Source organism: Mustela lutreola, chromosome 8 (assembly GCF_030435805.1).
Source record: "Mustela lutreola isolate mMusLut2 chromosome 8, mMusLut2.pri, whole genome shotgun sequence".
In the NCBI taxonomy this organism is placed as follows: domain Eukaryota; kingdom Metazoa; phylum Chordata; class Mammalia; order Carnivora; family Mustelidae; genus Mustela; species Mustela lutreola.
Genome location: NC_081297.1, coordinates 103176798 through 103190106, shown reverse-complemented (window position 1 = coordinate 103190106; position 13309 = coordinate 103176798). Strand labels below are relative to the sequence as shown.

The 13309-nt window shown below is 38.0% G+C and overlaps 1 protein-coding gene across 6 annotated transcripts in view; it reads right to left on the bottom strand.

Annotated features, from left to right (window-relative positions):
- Nucleotides 1-10500, bottom strand: part of NUP107 (nucleoporin 107) — a 45983-nt gene extending 35483 nt beyond the window's left edge. For 2 of the 6 annotated variants that reach the window (XM_059186270.1, XM_059186275.1), the window contains exons 1-6: nt 10304-10500; nt 8247-8338; nt 7720-7806; nt 6799-6914; nt 4457-4601; nt 151-254 (exon numbers count right to left, since the gene is read on the bottom strand). In XM_059186270.1, coding sequence (XP_059042253.1) covers nt 151-254; nt 4457-4601; nt 6799-6914; nt 7720-7806; nt 8247-8338; nt 10304-10311 — 552 coding nt within the window. In that variant the 5' untranslated portion in view covers nt 10312-10500. Of the gene's footprint in view, nt 1-150; nt 255-4456; nt 4602-6798; nt 6943-7719; nt 7807-8246; nt 8339-9228; nt 9367-9861; nt 10242-10303 lie in introns of those variants that run through there. The other 4 variants (XM_059186273.1, XM_059186274.1, XM_059186271.1 and 1 more) reach the window with 4 other exon arrangements.
- Nucleotides 10501-13309: the final 2809 nt, after the last annotated feature.

Sequence of the window (13309 nt, the reverse complement as noted above, 5' to 3'; positions counted from 1 at the left end):
AGAGCTGCTCTGGCTAATGTCCCAACCATGCCACCCCTGCCACTATACCCCTAAGGCATCCCCTTTAAATAAAGTATGGTAATTCACAAGTTGAGGCTGTTCAAAAAACTAAGAGTACTGAAGTCTGACCAAACTTAGTGCAAAACTTACCTGACAACTACAAATGTTTTCATACTCTTCTACAAGGTCAAAAACTGTAGACGAAGAGTGCTTTAAAAAAGACTGCAGGAAATCAGAATACATACTCATGGATGCTAGAACACATAAAAAGAAAAGGAACAAAAAGTTAAGTGACATATTCCTAGGTAATTCTGTTTCTTCGAACACTTAAAAACATAGCTACACATCCCTTTTTTCCCTTCACTTCTGTATTTTCTTAAAAATTTTAACTGTGGTAAGAAAAATATAACAAAATTTACGATTTTAACCTCTTTTATGTAGTTAGTGGCATTAAGTACATTCACACTGTTGTAGAACCATCACCACCATCTACCCACAGAACTCTTTTCATCTTACAAAACTACAACTCAGCATAGCCGAAGCAATCCTAAGAGCAAGAAAGTGGAGGCATCATACTTGATCTCAAACTATACTACAAAGTTTTAGTAATCAAAACAGTATGAGACTGGCATAAAAACAGACACACAGACCAATGGATGAGTCCAGAAATAAACTCCCACATAACACAATCAAATAATATTTGACAGAGGAACCAAGAATACTCCATGGGGAAAGGACAGCCTTTTCATTTTTTAAAAAAGATTTTATTTATTTATTTGCCAGAGAGAGAGTGAGACAGAAGAGTATAGGCAGAAGGAGCAGCAGGTAGAGGGAGAAGCAGGCTTCCTGCTGAGCAAGAAGCCCAATAGGACTTGAAGATGCTTAACCAACTGAGCCACCCAGGTGTCCCAAGACAGCCTTTTCGATAAAGTGTGCTGGGAAAAGGGTGACCACATACAGAAAAATAAAACTGGACCCTATCTTATACTACTCATAAAAATTAACTTGACATGGATTAAAGACTTAAATAGAAGACCTGAAACTATAAAATACCTAGAAAAAATATATAGGCAAAGAGCTCTTTGACATTGGTCGTGGCAACAGTTTTTTTGGATATGACACCAAAGTACAAGAAACAAAAGCAAACTCAAAAAGTAAGACTACATCAATCTAAAAAGCCCTGTACAGCAAAAGAAACAATTAACAAAATGAAAAAGCAAACACACAACCTCTGGAATGGGTGGAAATATTTGCAAACCATGTATCTGCTAGGAGGTTAATTCCAAAATATATAGAGAACTCATATAATTCATTAACAAAAAAACTCCAGTCTAACTAAAAAATGGGCAGAGGAACTGAATAGTATTTCTCCAAAGACCTACAAATCGCCAAGAGATATATGAAAAGATGCTCCATGTTAGTATCAGAAAAAAACATAAATCAATACAATGAAAGTATTGCTTCACACTGGTCAGGATGGCTATCATTAATAAGATAAGAAAAAACAAGTGCTGTGATGTAAAGAAACGGGAACTTTTGTGTACTATCGGTAAGAATGTAAACTGGTACAGTTTACTACAGAAGAGTATGGAGGTTCCTCAAAAAATTTTAAAAAGAATGACCATATGAAACCATAATCTCACTTCTGCATATATATCCAAAGAAAATGAAAACAGAGTATCAAAAAGGTATCTGCACTCCTATGTTCACTGCAGCACTACTCATAATAGCAAAGACATGGAAACAACCCAAGTATCCATCATGAGATTAACGGGTAAAGAAGTGGTAATACATACAATTGAATATTATTCAGCCATCAGAAAGAAGGAAATCTTGCCACTAGTGACAATGTGGATGGACTTTGAGGACATTACGCTAAGTGAAATAAATCTGACAGAGAAAGACAAATACTATAAGATAACACTTACACATGGAATTTTAAAAATCCGAGATCTTATAAATAAAGGGTAGAGGAGTGGCTACGGGGCAAATAGGTGAAAAAATTGAAGATGTTGGTCAAAGGGTACAAACTTGCGGTTAGGAGATGAGTAAGTTCTGGAAATCTAATGTATAGCATTGATTACAGTCAACAAATCTGTATTATATACAGTTCGAAGGTACTGAGAGACTAGATCTTAAATGTTCTCACCACAAAAAAGAAATAGTATTTCTGTGATGTGAAGGTATGATGGAGGTATTAGCCAACACTAGTAATCACAATGCAATATGTAAATACATCAATTTAATGTTGTATACCTTAAACTTACACAATGTAGTATGTCAATTATATCTCAATTAAAAAAACCCAAAACTGGGACGCCTGGGTGGCTCAGTTGGTTAAGCAGCTGCCTTCGGCTCAGGTCATGATCCCAGCGTCCTGGGATCGAGTCCCACATCGGGCTCCTTGCTCGGCAGGGAGCCTGCTTCTCCCTCTGTCTCTGCCTGCCATTCTGTCTGCCTGTGCCTCACTCTCCCCCCCCCTCTGATAAATAAATAAAATCTTTAAAAAAAAAAAAACCAAAAACAAAACTCTGTACCTATTAAATAATTACTCCATTCCTCTTTCCCATAGTCCCTAGCAATCATCATTCTATCTTCCAGGAGTCTGATTACTTTAGGTACCTCATATAAGTCGAATCATACACTATTTGTTCTTTTGTCACCTACTTATTTCATTTGGCAAAATATCTTCAAGTTTCATTCATGTTGTAGTATATTGTCTGAACTTCCTTACTTTTTAAGGCTGAATAATATCCAGTATATGTATATAACATATCTATTTATCCATTCATCCATCAAAGGACATTTGGGTTGCTTCTACCTTTTGGTTATCATGAATAATGGGGCTACAAACAATGATACACAAATTTCTTTGTGATCCTGATTTCATTTTTCTGCGGCATATACCCAAAAGCAGAATTGCTCATCATACGGTAATTCTATTTTTTGAGGAATCACCATCTGTTTTCCATAGCACTGCACAATTTTAATTTCCCACCAATAATGCACAAGGGCTCCAATTTCTCCACATCCTTGCCAACACTCGTTATTTTCTTTTCGTTTGTTTTGATTTGGTAGTATCCTTCCTAATGGGTGTGAGGTGGTCTCATTTCAGTTTTGATCTGCATTTCCCTAATGATTAGTAATGATGAGCATCATAACATATTCGTATTGGCCATTTTTATATCTTCTTTGGAGAAATGTCTATTTAAATCCTTTGCCCATTTTTAAATTGTGTTGTTTTTTGTTGTTGAGTAGTAGTTCTTTCTACATTCTAGATATTAACCTCCTATCAGATATAAGAATTGCACATATCCTCCCATTCCATGGGCTGCCTTTTCACTCTACTGATTGTATCTTTTGATGCACAGAAATTTTAGATTTTGATGTAGTCCAATGTATCAACTTTTTTTCTTGTTACCTACAAGTCTTTTAAGAGCCTGAAGATGTGTTAGGTATTAATGTGATCTATCCACAATCACTAAGAAAATGTGAACCAAAATTTAAAATATCTGAATTGCATTTTAAATACATAACAAAGAAGCTGAGACAGAATAGATACTAAGATGACATGGTCTACTCAGGGAAAATACATACACTCTACTAAAGTACTGTATCGTATTTAAGGTCTCATCCATTACTCATACTAAAAATGAACATTTTTTTGTATTTTAAAGATTCAGTATAAAGGATTTCTGAGTCACTCAAAATTTGAGTACTTATTATTGGCAGATACTACAAGGAAGCAGTGGTTACCACAGTGTTAAGAGAAGTGCTGTGAAATCAAACTGCTTAGTTTCAAATCCTGGTGCCCTCAATTCTAAGCCAGGTGAGCTGAAGCAGGTTAACCACAAAGAGCAGCAGTTTCCTTTCCCCACAAATGGGAATAGTTATTGTAACTCTTTAATGGATTGTTACAGGAGATAATGTTCATGCAGAGGTAAGCACACAGACTCTATTATGTTAGCTTATGATGATGATAAAGTGAAGAACCTCTGTAATAATGACTACACACAGACACATGAAAAGCATACTTTTTTCCAAAAGGGAATGGTAATAACCAACCTAAAACTAGAAAGGTCACAATACTATTTGAAAACAAAACAAAACAAAACAAAAACAGCATTAGCACCCACATCAAAACATATCAACGGTATTACCTGAAAACTAAACCTAAAAAAAAAAAAGAGAGATGTTCTTCCAACAGAACAAATGTGAAAAGAATAAAGATGAGACTAGTCTACTCACCTGACAAGGTATTTAAACAGAAGCAAGATGCTGTAGCTGAGAACTCAGGTGAGGTTCTCAAAGTTCCAAAGAGACTACATCAAATGACTCAGGCATTACTAATCAGCTTAACAAAAACTATGTTAATGACATTCACAAGGAAGAGATAGCTTCCTTCATCGTAGTAAAGGAGCAGGCTACTTCGTTAAAAAGCTCAAAGCCATCTTACCAGCTTCACCAGGGTCATCCTCACGTAACATAACAGCACTCAGAGTTACATCCTCTGTTACACTGTGAGACTCCGTGTTTGTGAGGGTTCCTGATCGCTGTGACGTGAATGCAGTGGTCCAATTACTGTCATCCAGATTAGTTACCTAAAAAACAAAAAACAACAAACCAGGAAGATATAAAAAAGTAATGAATGACCTACTGCCATTGAGGGAATAAAAACTTTAAACTATTGCTAAATTTTTTTAAACCTCTATATGTATTTTTCATATTTAAGAGATAGCCATAGGCTATTTTGTTAAGGAAATCACAGCTTTCATGACTGTTTTCTTCTTTGTACTACTCCATATATATTTTTTAAAGGCAATAAACATTGCATTTGTACTACTGAAGCTGATATTAACAGGTAAATCCTACTGCTCTAGCTTCATATCAGTTTTTCACGACTGGGAAATTGTAAGGGACCTATGACACAGTCTTATCAATATATAAATGGTAATAAAAGGGATGACGGAAGAAATTACAGATTAAAAGATGAGACATATCGGGGTGCCTGGGTGGCTCAGTGGGTTAAAGCCTCTGCCTTCAGCTCAGGCCATGATCCCAGGGTTCTGGGATCGAGCCCCGCATGTGGCTCTCTTCTCCTCAGGGAGCCGGCTTCCTCCTCTCTCTCTCTCTCTGCCTACCTGCGATCTCTCTCTGTCAAATAAATAAATAAATAAAACCTTTAAAAAAGAATTTCTCCACATTATGTGGAGAAAGTTTAAAAGATGAGACATATCAAGCATATGCAATGTGTTTATTTTATATGAAGCCTAATTTAAACAAACCAACTTAAAAAAATTGCCATAACCAAGGAAATATGAATACTTAATGAAATATAAATAATGAAAAAATACATACAAAATGGAAATTTGAAATGATAAAGGAATTACTGTGTGTGTGTGTGTGTGTATATACAGTGTTAGATGTGTTAATAGGAATGTGTTAAAGAAATATATTCTTATGTCTTGGGAGACATATACGAAACTATTTATAGGTAAAGTGGTGTGAAATCTGGGAGTTGTAAAGTAACATAGAAGAAACGCTTGTGGGTGTAGATGAGACAATATCAGCCATATATTGATAACTGGGCAATGAGAACATACATGGGGGCTTACTCTACTATTTTTGGACATGTATAAAATGTTAAAAACATGTCCCTATTTTTAAAATTCACATTTAAAATTCATCTTTTTAAGCCAGAGAAAGCTATCTGAAGGTTTAAAAATTTTAATCTTTATTTTTTTTTAAATTGCCTTTATTTAAAATCCAGGCACAAGCAACAATAAGAAGTATATTTAAAACCAAACATTTTATAATAATCAATACATATTTTCTCTGTCCTGGGTTTTAAGACAGTAAGAATTTTACTATTAATCTTGCAATTCTGAAACAGTAAATAATAAGTCATCTTCTTTTGTTTAAAACCAAATGTGGTCAATTCCCTCATGTTTTCAAGCAACACTGCCAAAATGAACCAGATTCATATGCAGAGTAAAACTGCTCATTGGCTAGATCACTGTTAGACATTAACACAAAATCTGTAAGACAATAAGTATTTTAAAGATTAAGACAGGAGAGATTTAACATGTAAAACCATTCTTCAGAAAACCTAATCTAGACAATTTCAAGTGTGTGTAAAAATCCCTGTGCCTTTTTAATAAGCAAAGAGGCAAACATAGAAGGACCATTTTTATCTTGTTTTTAAGCACTAAACTAGCCATCATACTCTACTACTCCAACAGAACTCAGTTCTGTTTCTGTCTCAGTTAGATACAATCCTTTCTTTTTCTAGAGGATATTTTAAACACCTAGGTCAAGTCGATCTGTATTAGTTTATATGGTATTTCAATATATATTCAATTTTCAATACTGTACCACAGTAATTCCTGAAGAGCATCTCATGTACTTTTCCCAACATTTCCCTTTTCTTTCCTTTAATGCCGTGTCTCTCTTCCTTATGCTACTCTTCATCCATTACTCTTGGCTTCCTACTCTTCCATGCTTCAAATCAGGGCTCAGCTTTTATAGCTGTCAGCAGCCCACCAATTATTTCTTAGGATCAGCAGACTATCAGATTAATACAATCTATCTGCACCTAAATGTTTTCGGCGTCACAGCTTCCACCTGTGACATGAGACGCTTCAGGTTTTTCTGAAAACCTAACCTAAAAATTATTTCAGTCTCTGTCACCTACTTACTCTTTTGATGACTACGACTTCAAATCACACTAAAGGCGTTTCAGCTCAATATCATACTTTTGCATAAAGAGAGAAATTTTCAGCCCTGCTTTCTACATACCATAGATAGGTTTCCCAAGAACCCTGAAGACTGTGTAAGCCGGGGAGACCTGCCTCCTGTTCCAAGAATGCAGGAAACATCTGGATGCCTTAGTGAGCTTCGGCCGGGTGGAGTAACTACAAATAAGAGGTTAGTAAAAAGAACCTAAAGTACATGAACAGTGATCACGAAAACAAAACAATTAAACAAACAATAAATAACTTGTCTTTTTTTTTAATTTTTAAAATTTATTTAAGTAATCTCTACACCCAAAGTGGGCTCAAACTCATAACCCCAAGATCAAGGGTCATATGCTCTACTGAGTCAGCCAGGTGGCCCCAATAACTTTGTTTTCAGTTACATAGATTCTAACCAAGTAAATACTTTAAAAATATTAACATTTCCGTCATATGAAGATTTAACTTATTTCTCTAAATTTCAGCTTTTGGTACTATTGAGCCCATCAGGAAAAATTTTTACTACAAATAGAGATGCTTTCATTAGAACATAACCAAGTGGTTAAAAAAAAAAAAAAAAAAAGGACATGACTAAGTCTATGGATTCTTCATATTCCAATTTTATAAAGCATTCTGAAGAGGCCATTTAGTGTACAGGGCATAGGCTTTGAAGTATACAATCACTGCTTGAATTTTGATTCCATTACTTACATATTTACTCAGCCATGCTATCCTTACAGAATAGATTGTCCAAGTCTCACTTTGTTTTGGCAAAATAGAGATAATTATGTTACAGTGACTGTGTATTTATGTAAAGTACAGTACCTTGTACATGGTAAGAGTTCAACAAATAGTAACTGTAGTCATTATTATTTGTTCTTAATTATTGATACTGTAACCAAAGATTATATTATGTGCATTGTTCAGTCTTAACCTACAGCTACCATTATTATTATTAAATGCTTTAAAGGCAAAAAAATCTTACAAGGTGGTCGAAATGAACTGGGAGTCCGAGGGATAACCTGGTTTCTTGGTGTAGTAGTAGCAAAAATTTCATCTTGGGATGGCCGAACTATAGGAAGTGTTAAGAAAAGTTTTCCACATAGAAAAGACACCACTAAAGATCAAATTAACCATATTTACACTACATAAAATATGTGAATACATATTTTTTATGGCAACCATTTTGTCTACGCAAAAAGAGTAAATAACTCCTACTACCATTTAATTTCGCAGATATCAGTCTTAGATTACTACACATGGTCCTTACCTAATCTCAGCAGAAGCTATAATATGATAGTAAAACAGAATGCCCTATTTTCAGGGTAACACAAATCTTAATCTCCCTGAATTTCAGCATTTACCAAACAGATCTGGGAACTTAAAAAATTTAATTCCACAGCATTTTATTATAATAGCGAGTTTTAGTATATCTCATAAAAAGAAAATTCTATAATCCTGATTCCAAGCATATGGTAACTTGTATAACAACACTTACAATGAAAAGGATACTTAAAACTCTTTTTTGAGCACTCTGTTTCCGAGCAGTCCGAGTCACCTCTGCCTCCCGGATCACAGGGGATGACATCTCGCCATAGCCACTCCTAAAATAGTGTCATTAAATTCATGTGAATGTAGCATTTGCAAAGAACTTTATCATCACTGGAGCAAAGGACCCTGGGTCACTCAAGGTATAGATCATCCTAGGAGCCAAGTCTTTGATCTTTTGGTTGACAGTGCTGTTTCCAAATCTTGGTTATCCTTCAAAGTCCCTCCCAAATTTTTCCTGCACAGGCATCTTTGAGTTTCTAGTACTCACTATATTTGCCTATGGAATGATTTCAATACTAGGAATCTATAACACCATTTCACATAATTGCTTCAGGAAGGCAGGTATTTCCTCTGCTAATTTGAGGAGTTCCCTAAAACTGCAGGAACTATCTCTTATAAGGATCTTCTGTAGTTTCCAAAATGTTTCAAACCAGAGGTACTATGAAAAATTCTGTTGTTTGGACTGGTGTGACGGAAGGCTAAGTAAAAAAGAATTCTAGTAACTTGGAGAGAAAACTTCTCCGCAGGGTACACTAATGGTGTCTCTTGTCTCAGTACTATTGCAGTCACAGTGTCCATGATCTCCCACCATTCTCAGTCCAAGGTCTAGAACATAAATTATGTGAATTAAAAGACCTGTATTTTAAGAAATAAATCTAATGTGCTTTTCCTCCACTTAAAACCTTTGGTAGCTCTGAAGCCTACGGAATCTCTCTGGCTTACAGAATCAAGTCCAAATTTCCTTTGTTTTTTACAGCCTAACCCTAACTTACCAGTTCAGCCTTATATTCAGCAACCAACATCTCCACACAAACACATATTGCATATGACCATTAGACTACACAGCACATTCCTTTTCATATTCTTGCACCCTGTACCTGTTGTTTCCTCTACAGAGGCCTACGTTTGCCCCTTTGATCCACCCAGTAAACACTTAACTCACCAGAAAGCCACCTGGAGTCTGGAGGCACATTGATCCAGGTTGGCAACTTGGTTCTTCTATTTATTAGCTTCCTAACTGTGACCAAGTTCTTAAGCTCTTTTAGCCCCAGTGTTATCTATGAAAAGAGGATCATAGTACCTATCCTCAAAGATAGGAAAATTAAATTAGCTAGTAATATATTGAAAGCGTTAAGGAACTCAATGTTGGCTACTATTATTCAGACTAACTAGAAAGTTACTTCCTTGGGGCGCCTGGGTGGCTCAGTGGGTTAAGCCGCTGCCTTCAGCTCGGGCCCTGATCTCAGGGTCCTGGGATCGAGTCCCGCATCGGGCTCTCTGCTTGGCGGGGAGCCTGCTTCCTCCTCTCTCTCTCTGCCTAACTCTATGCCTCTATGCCTACTTGTGATCTCTGTCAAATAAATAAATAAAATCTTTAAAAAAAAAAAAAAAAAAAAAAAAAAAGAAAGTTACTTCCTTTGAGAATTCTTCCTGCTACTTCCCGTGACAGGTAGACTTAACCGCATCCTCATTTTCTATTCTCATAGAACAGTCAAAACACATCACTTTGCAACACTCGGACGCCTCCTCCACTACACAACCAATTCCCCGTGGCCAAGAACACAGAAAAACTCACCTATGTCGTACGTGGCTAGCATAGTGTCAAGGTCACTGAAAAAACTCAATTCAGTAACTCTGATGCTGGAACTTGGAATCAGAAAGTCTGAGTTGAGAACCCAGTTCCGTCACTGACTGGCTTTGTGATCTCGGGCAGGTCACTCAGCATCTCGAACGCCGGGCCACGTCCTATCCCGCCCACTCGAGGAGCGAAAAATGCGCGAAAACACAAAACACGTGCCCGAGCTGCCGTGAGACGGTCATTATCACCGTCTATAAGCACCCCGACCCAAGCGGCCTTTCCTCCACCATCTACAGTGACCCCCAGTCCGGGTAAGGAGTCCTAAGGCAAAACCCGGGCCCTCCACGGCTTCCTCTGAGAGTTGGGTTTCGCCTATTTCGTTCCGCCAACAAGCAGGAGGGGCAAGTCTCCGAGCTTAGATAGTACCACCTAAACTGACCTGTCCATGGCCGCAGCCTTCTTCAACGAGAACCTCGCAAACTCCACTCCAATTTAATCAACCCGCTTCAGCCTTCCCGCTTTCCGGAAGCAAACTCTTTGACCCGGAAGCATGTCCTAGAAAAGCCGCCCTAGAGGAAAAGAGGAGGGAGGGAAGAAATAGCTTTCTCTTCCAGCGCACGCGCGACCACTTCCGCCTACAGCCGCAGGTCCGTCCTGCGCAGGCGCGAAGGCTGTGGAAGAGCGTAGAGGCGTCAGGCCGGGCGGGGCAGGGGGCGGTGCCTGAGGGGGTCCGGCGCGGAGGCGGGGCGGCCACTTTGCCTGACGGGTATTTGCAGGCGTGGTCCAAGCGCCAGGTTATCCTAAAGGGAAACTTGAAATGTGTTGACAGTCTAGGGAAATGTGTGCAATCGTTTCCTGGTATTCTTAGTAAGAAGGAACCGTGGACTGGGAATGCAGACGTGCAGACTCTGCCCTCCACCTCAGGCGTCCCTGTCAGTCTCGCTATACTCACCTTGTCTGAATTTTAATGTAAACGCCCTACAGTTCTTGAAATTCTTTTCCATAACGGTTATTTTTTACTTGATATTTTTCCCTATTGAGAAAAGGATCAGCTGTCCTAAAAAGCATAAAGAGTGATATGTAAGTGATGAATCACTAAATTCTATTCCTGAAACTAATAGTTTCATTTAAGTTAATTGCAGTATGCAGTTTTTACTTAAAGTTTTAACTTAAAGTTTAAATTTAAACTTAAATTAAATAAAAAATTTGAAATAAACATACAAAAAAAAGGATAAAGGGTGACGGTATTGCTCTCTATTTCAAAGTACCTCTATAGGCAAAAGTAGTATATTGTGGCCCTGAAGGAATGAGTCCAAGTTTTGCCTTACCTGTTTATATTCTGCTGCAATCCTAGGTAGTGTACTGGAAGCCCTCTTATACTGGATTCCCACTAAAATCACATGACATTTTTGGGGAAAAAAGTGAATTTGGGTTCTATCTAGGCTTGCACCATTACCCCCCCCCATCTGTAGAATGGAGGTAACACCTTTATCAGAGTTATCACAAAGATAAATGAGATGCCAAATGTACGCTTCACATAGTAGTCCTCAAATTCTCCTCTTTCAGAAACAAACTGTAAGAGACTCTTAACAATAGAGAACAAAGTGAGGGTTGCTGGAGGGAAGTGAGTGGGATGGGCTAGATGGGTGATGAGTATTAAAGAGAGCACTTGTTGTGATGAGCACTGGGTATTGTATGTAAGTGATGAATCTCCTAACTCTATCCAGAAACCGATCTTGCACTACTAAAATTTTAAAAAGTCTACTCTTTCAATAACCTATTTTATGAGTCCAACTCTTGCTCTCTCTCACTCTTCTTGTCTCCTAATATTCCTGTACAAAAGCGCACCTGTTCTTTTATAGAAAGCGAAATCTGGACCTAATGATTTTGTGGTGCTAGAGCAAATTTACTCACAGTGTGAGCCAGTGGTTCAGATTCTTGCCATGTGTCCCCTGGCAATTGAATTCCAATGTGTTCTATTCATCTAATGTATTTGAAGTGACTGACCATAAGACAAACAAAGCAGTTTGGGCAAAGGATTAGCCCAATGTTCAGTTCATAGGAAAAGAGAAAATGCTTGTTGAAGAGTGCAGGGAGGGTTGCTGACACACTTAATTAGTAGGCATGAACATCATACTACCCCCAAAATATTTAAAAATATTTTGATTATCTGCTTTAAAACTATTGTGAATAAGGGTGCCTGGGTGGCCCAGTGGGTTTAGCCTCTGCCTTCAGCTCAGGTAATGATCTCAGGGTCCTGGGACTGAGCCCCATGTTGGGCTCTCTGCTCAGCAGGGAGCTTCTACTCTCTTGCTCTGCCTGCTACTCGACCTACTTGTGATCTCTGTCTAATCAATAAATAAAATATTTTTTAAAAGTACTTTAAAACTATTTGGAATAACTCCCTGTGTGGTGCATATTGTATATATTATAACTTTATTTTTAGAGATCCTGATTTCAATGATAGAAATTCACTATTGCTAACTTAAGCAAAAGGGAATTTACTAGAAGCCTATCAGAAACTCACAGAATTGTTAAGAAGCTGGAGAAAAGGCTTGGGAACAGCTGCACAGGAGCTAAAGACCAAGAAACAGCAATTCCAAGAGCACTCAGACCCAAACTATCGGATCTGGAGCACTCTTTCCTCTCCCTTACCCCCAACAGTTGAGGAAGAAAATCATGACTTGTTTATCCCCTTCCCAACTTTTAATTTTGAAAACTTTCAAACCAACGTTAAAGCTGAAAAACAGCACAATAGGTGTCAATACAATGTAGGAAAGATGTTAGGGTTCAAAGCTGACGTCCAAGAAAGAATTCTTGAGACGTCTCTGGTGCAAAAAGGTGGTTTTATTAAAGCACAGGGACAGAACCCACAGGCAGAAAAAGCTGCACTGGGGTTGTGAGGAGGAACTGATTCGATAGTTTCAAGTTGGGATAGCACAAGCCTCCAAGGTATTTTGGAAACAAGGTTTCTAGTACCCTGAGGGGCTAGCTATGTTAGGAAAGGTCACGTATCATTCTCTAGTGGACCATGTGCTTGGAGAATGATTCCTAACATGTATCTTGGGGGGGGGGGTGCAGTGTAAAGATAAAGGAATGTTCCAAAGGAATTTTTATAAAGTAGACTTACAGGATCCTGGGGGGAAGGGAGGTCAAGCTAAGATTGCCTTTTGCCCTTAGCAAAATATTAACATTGAAGCAGCTGAGTCCGTAGGGGAATGTCACTCTGCCTGTTTCAAGGACTTGTCTGATGCTTAACTGACTGAGCCACCCAGGCCACCCCGGGGGTTAATATATTCTGTACCTACAATCATTTAGGTTTACTAAATTACTAACATTTCCCCACAATTGCTTGCTCTTTTTATTTTTTGCCTGAACCGTTTGAACGTTACTTGTAGACATCTTGACACTTCACCCCTAAGTGCTTCAGAAGGCATCTCCTAAA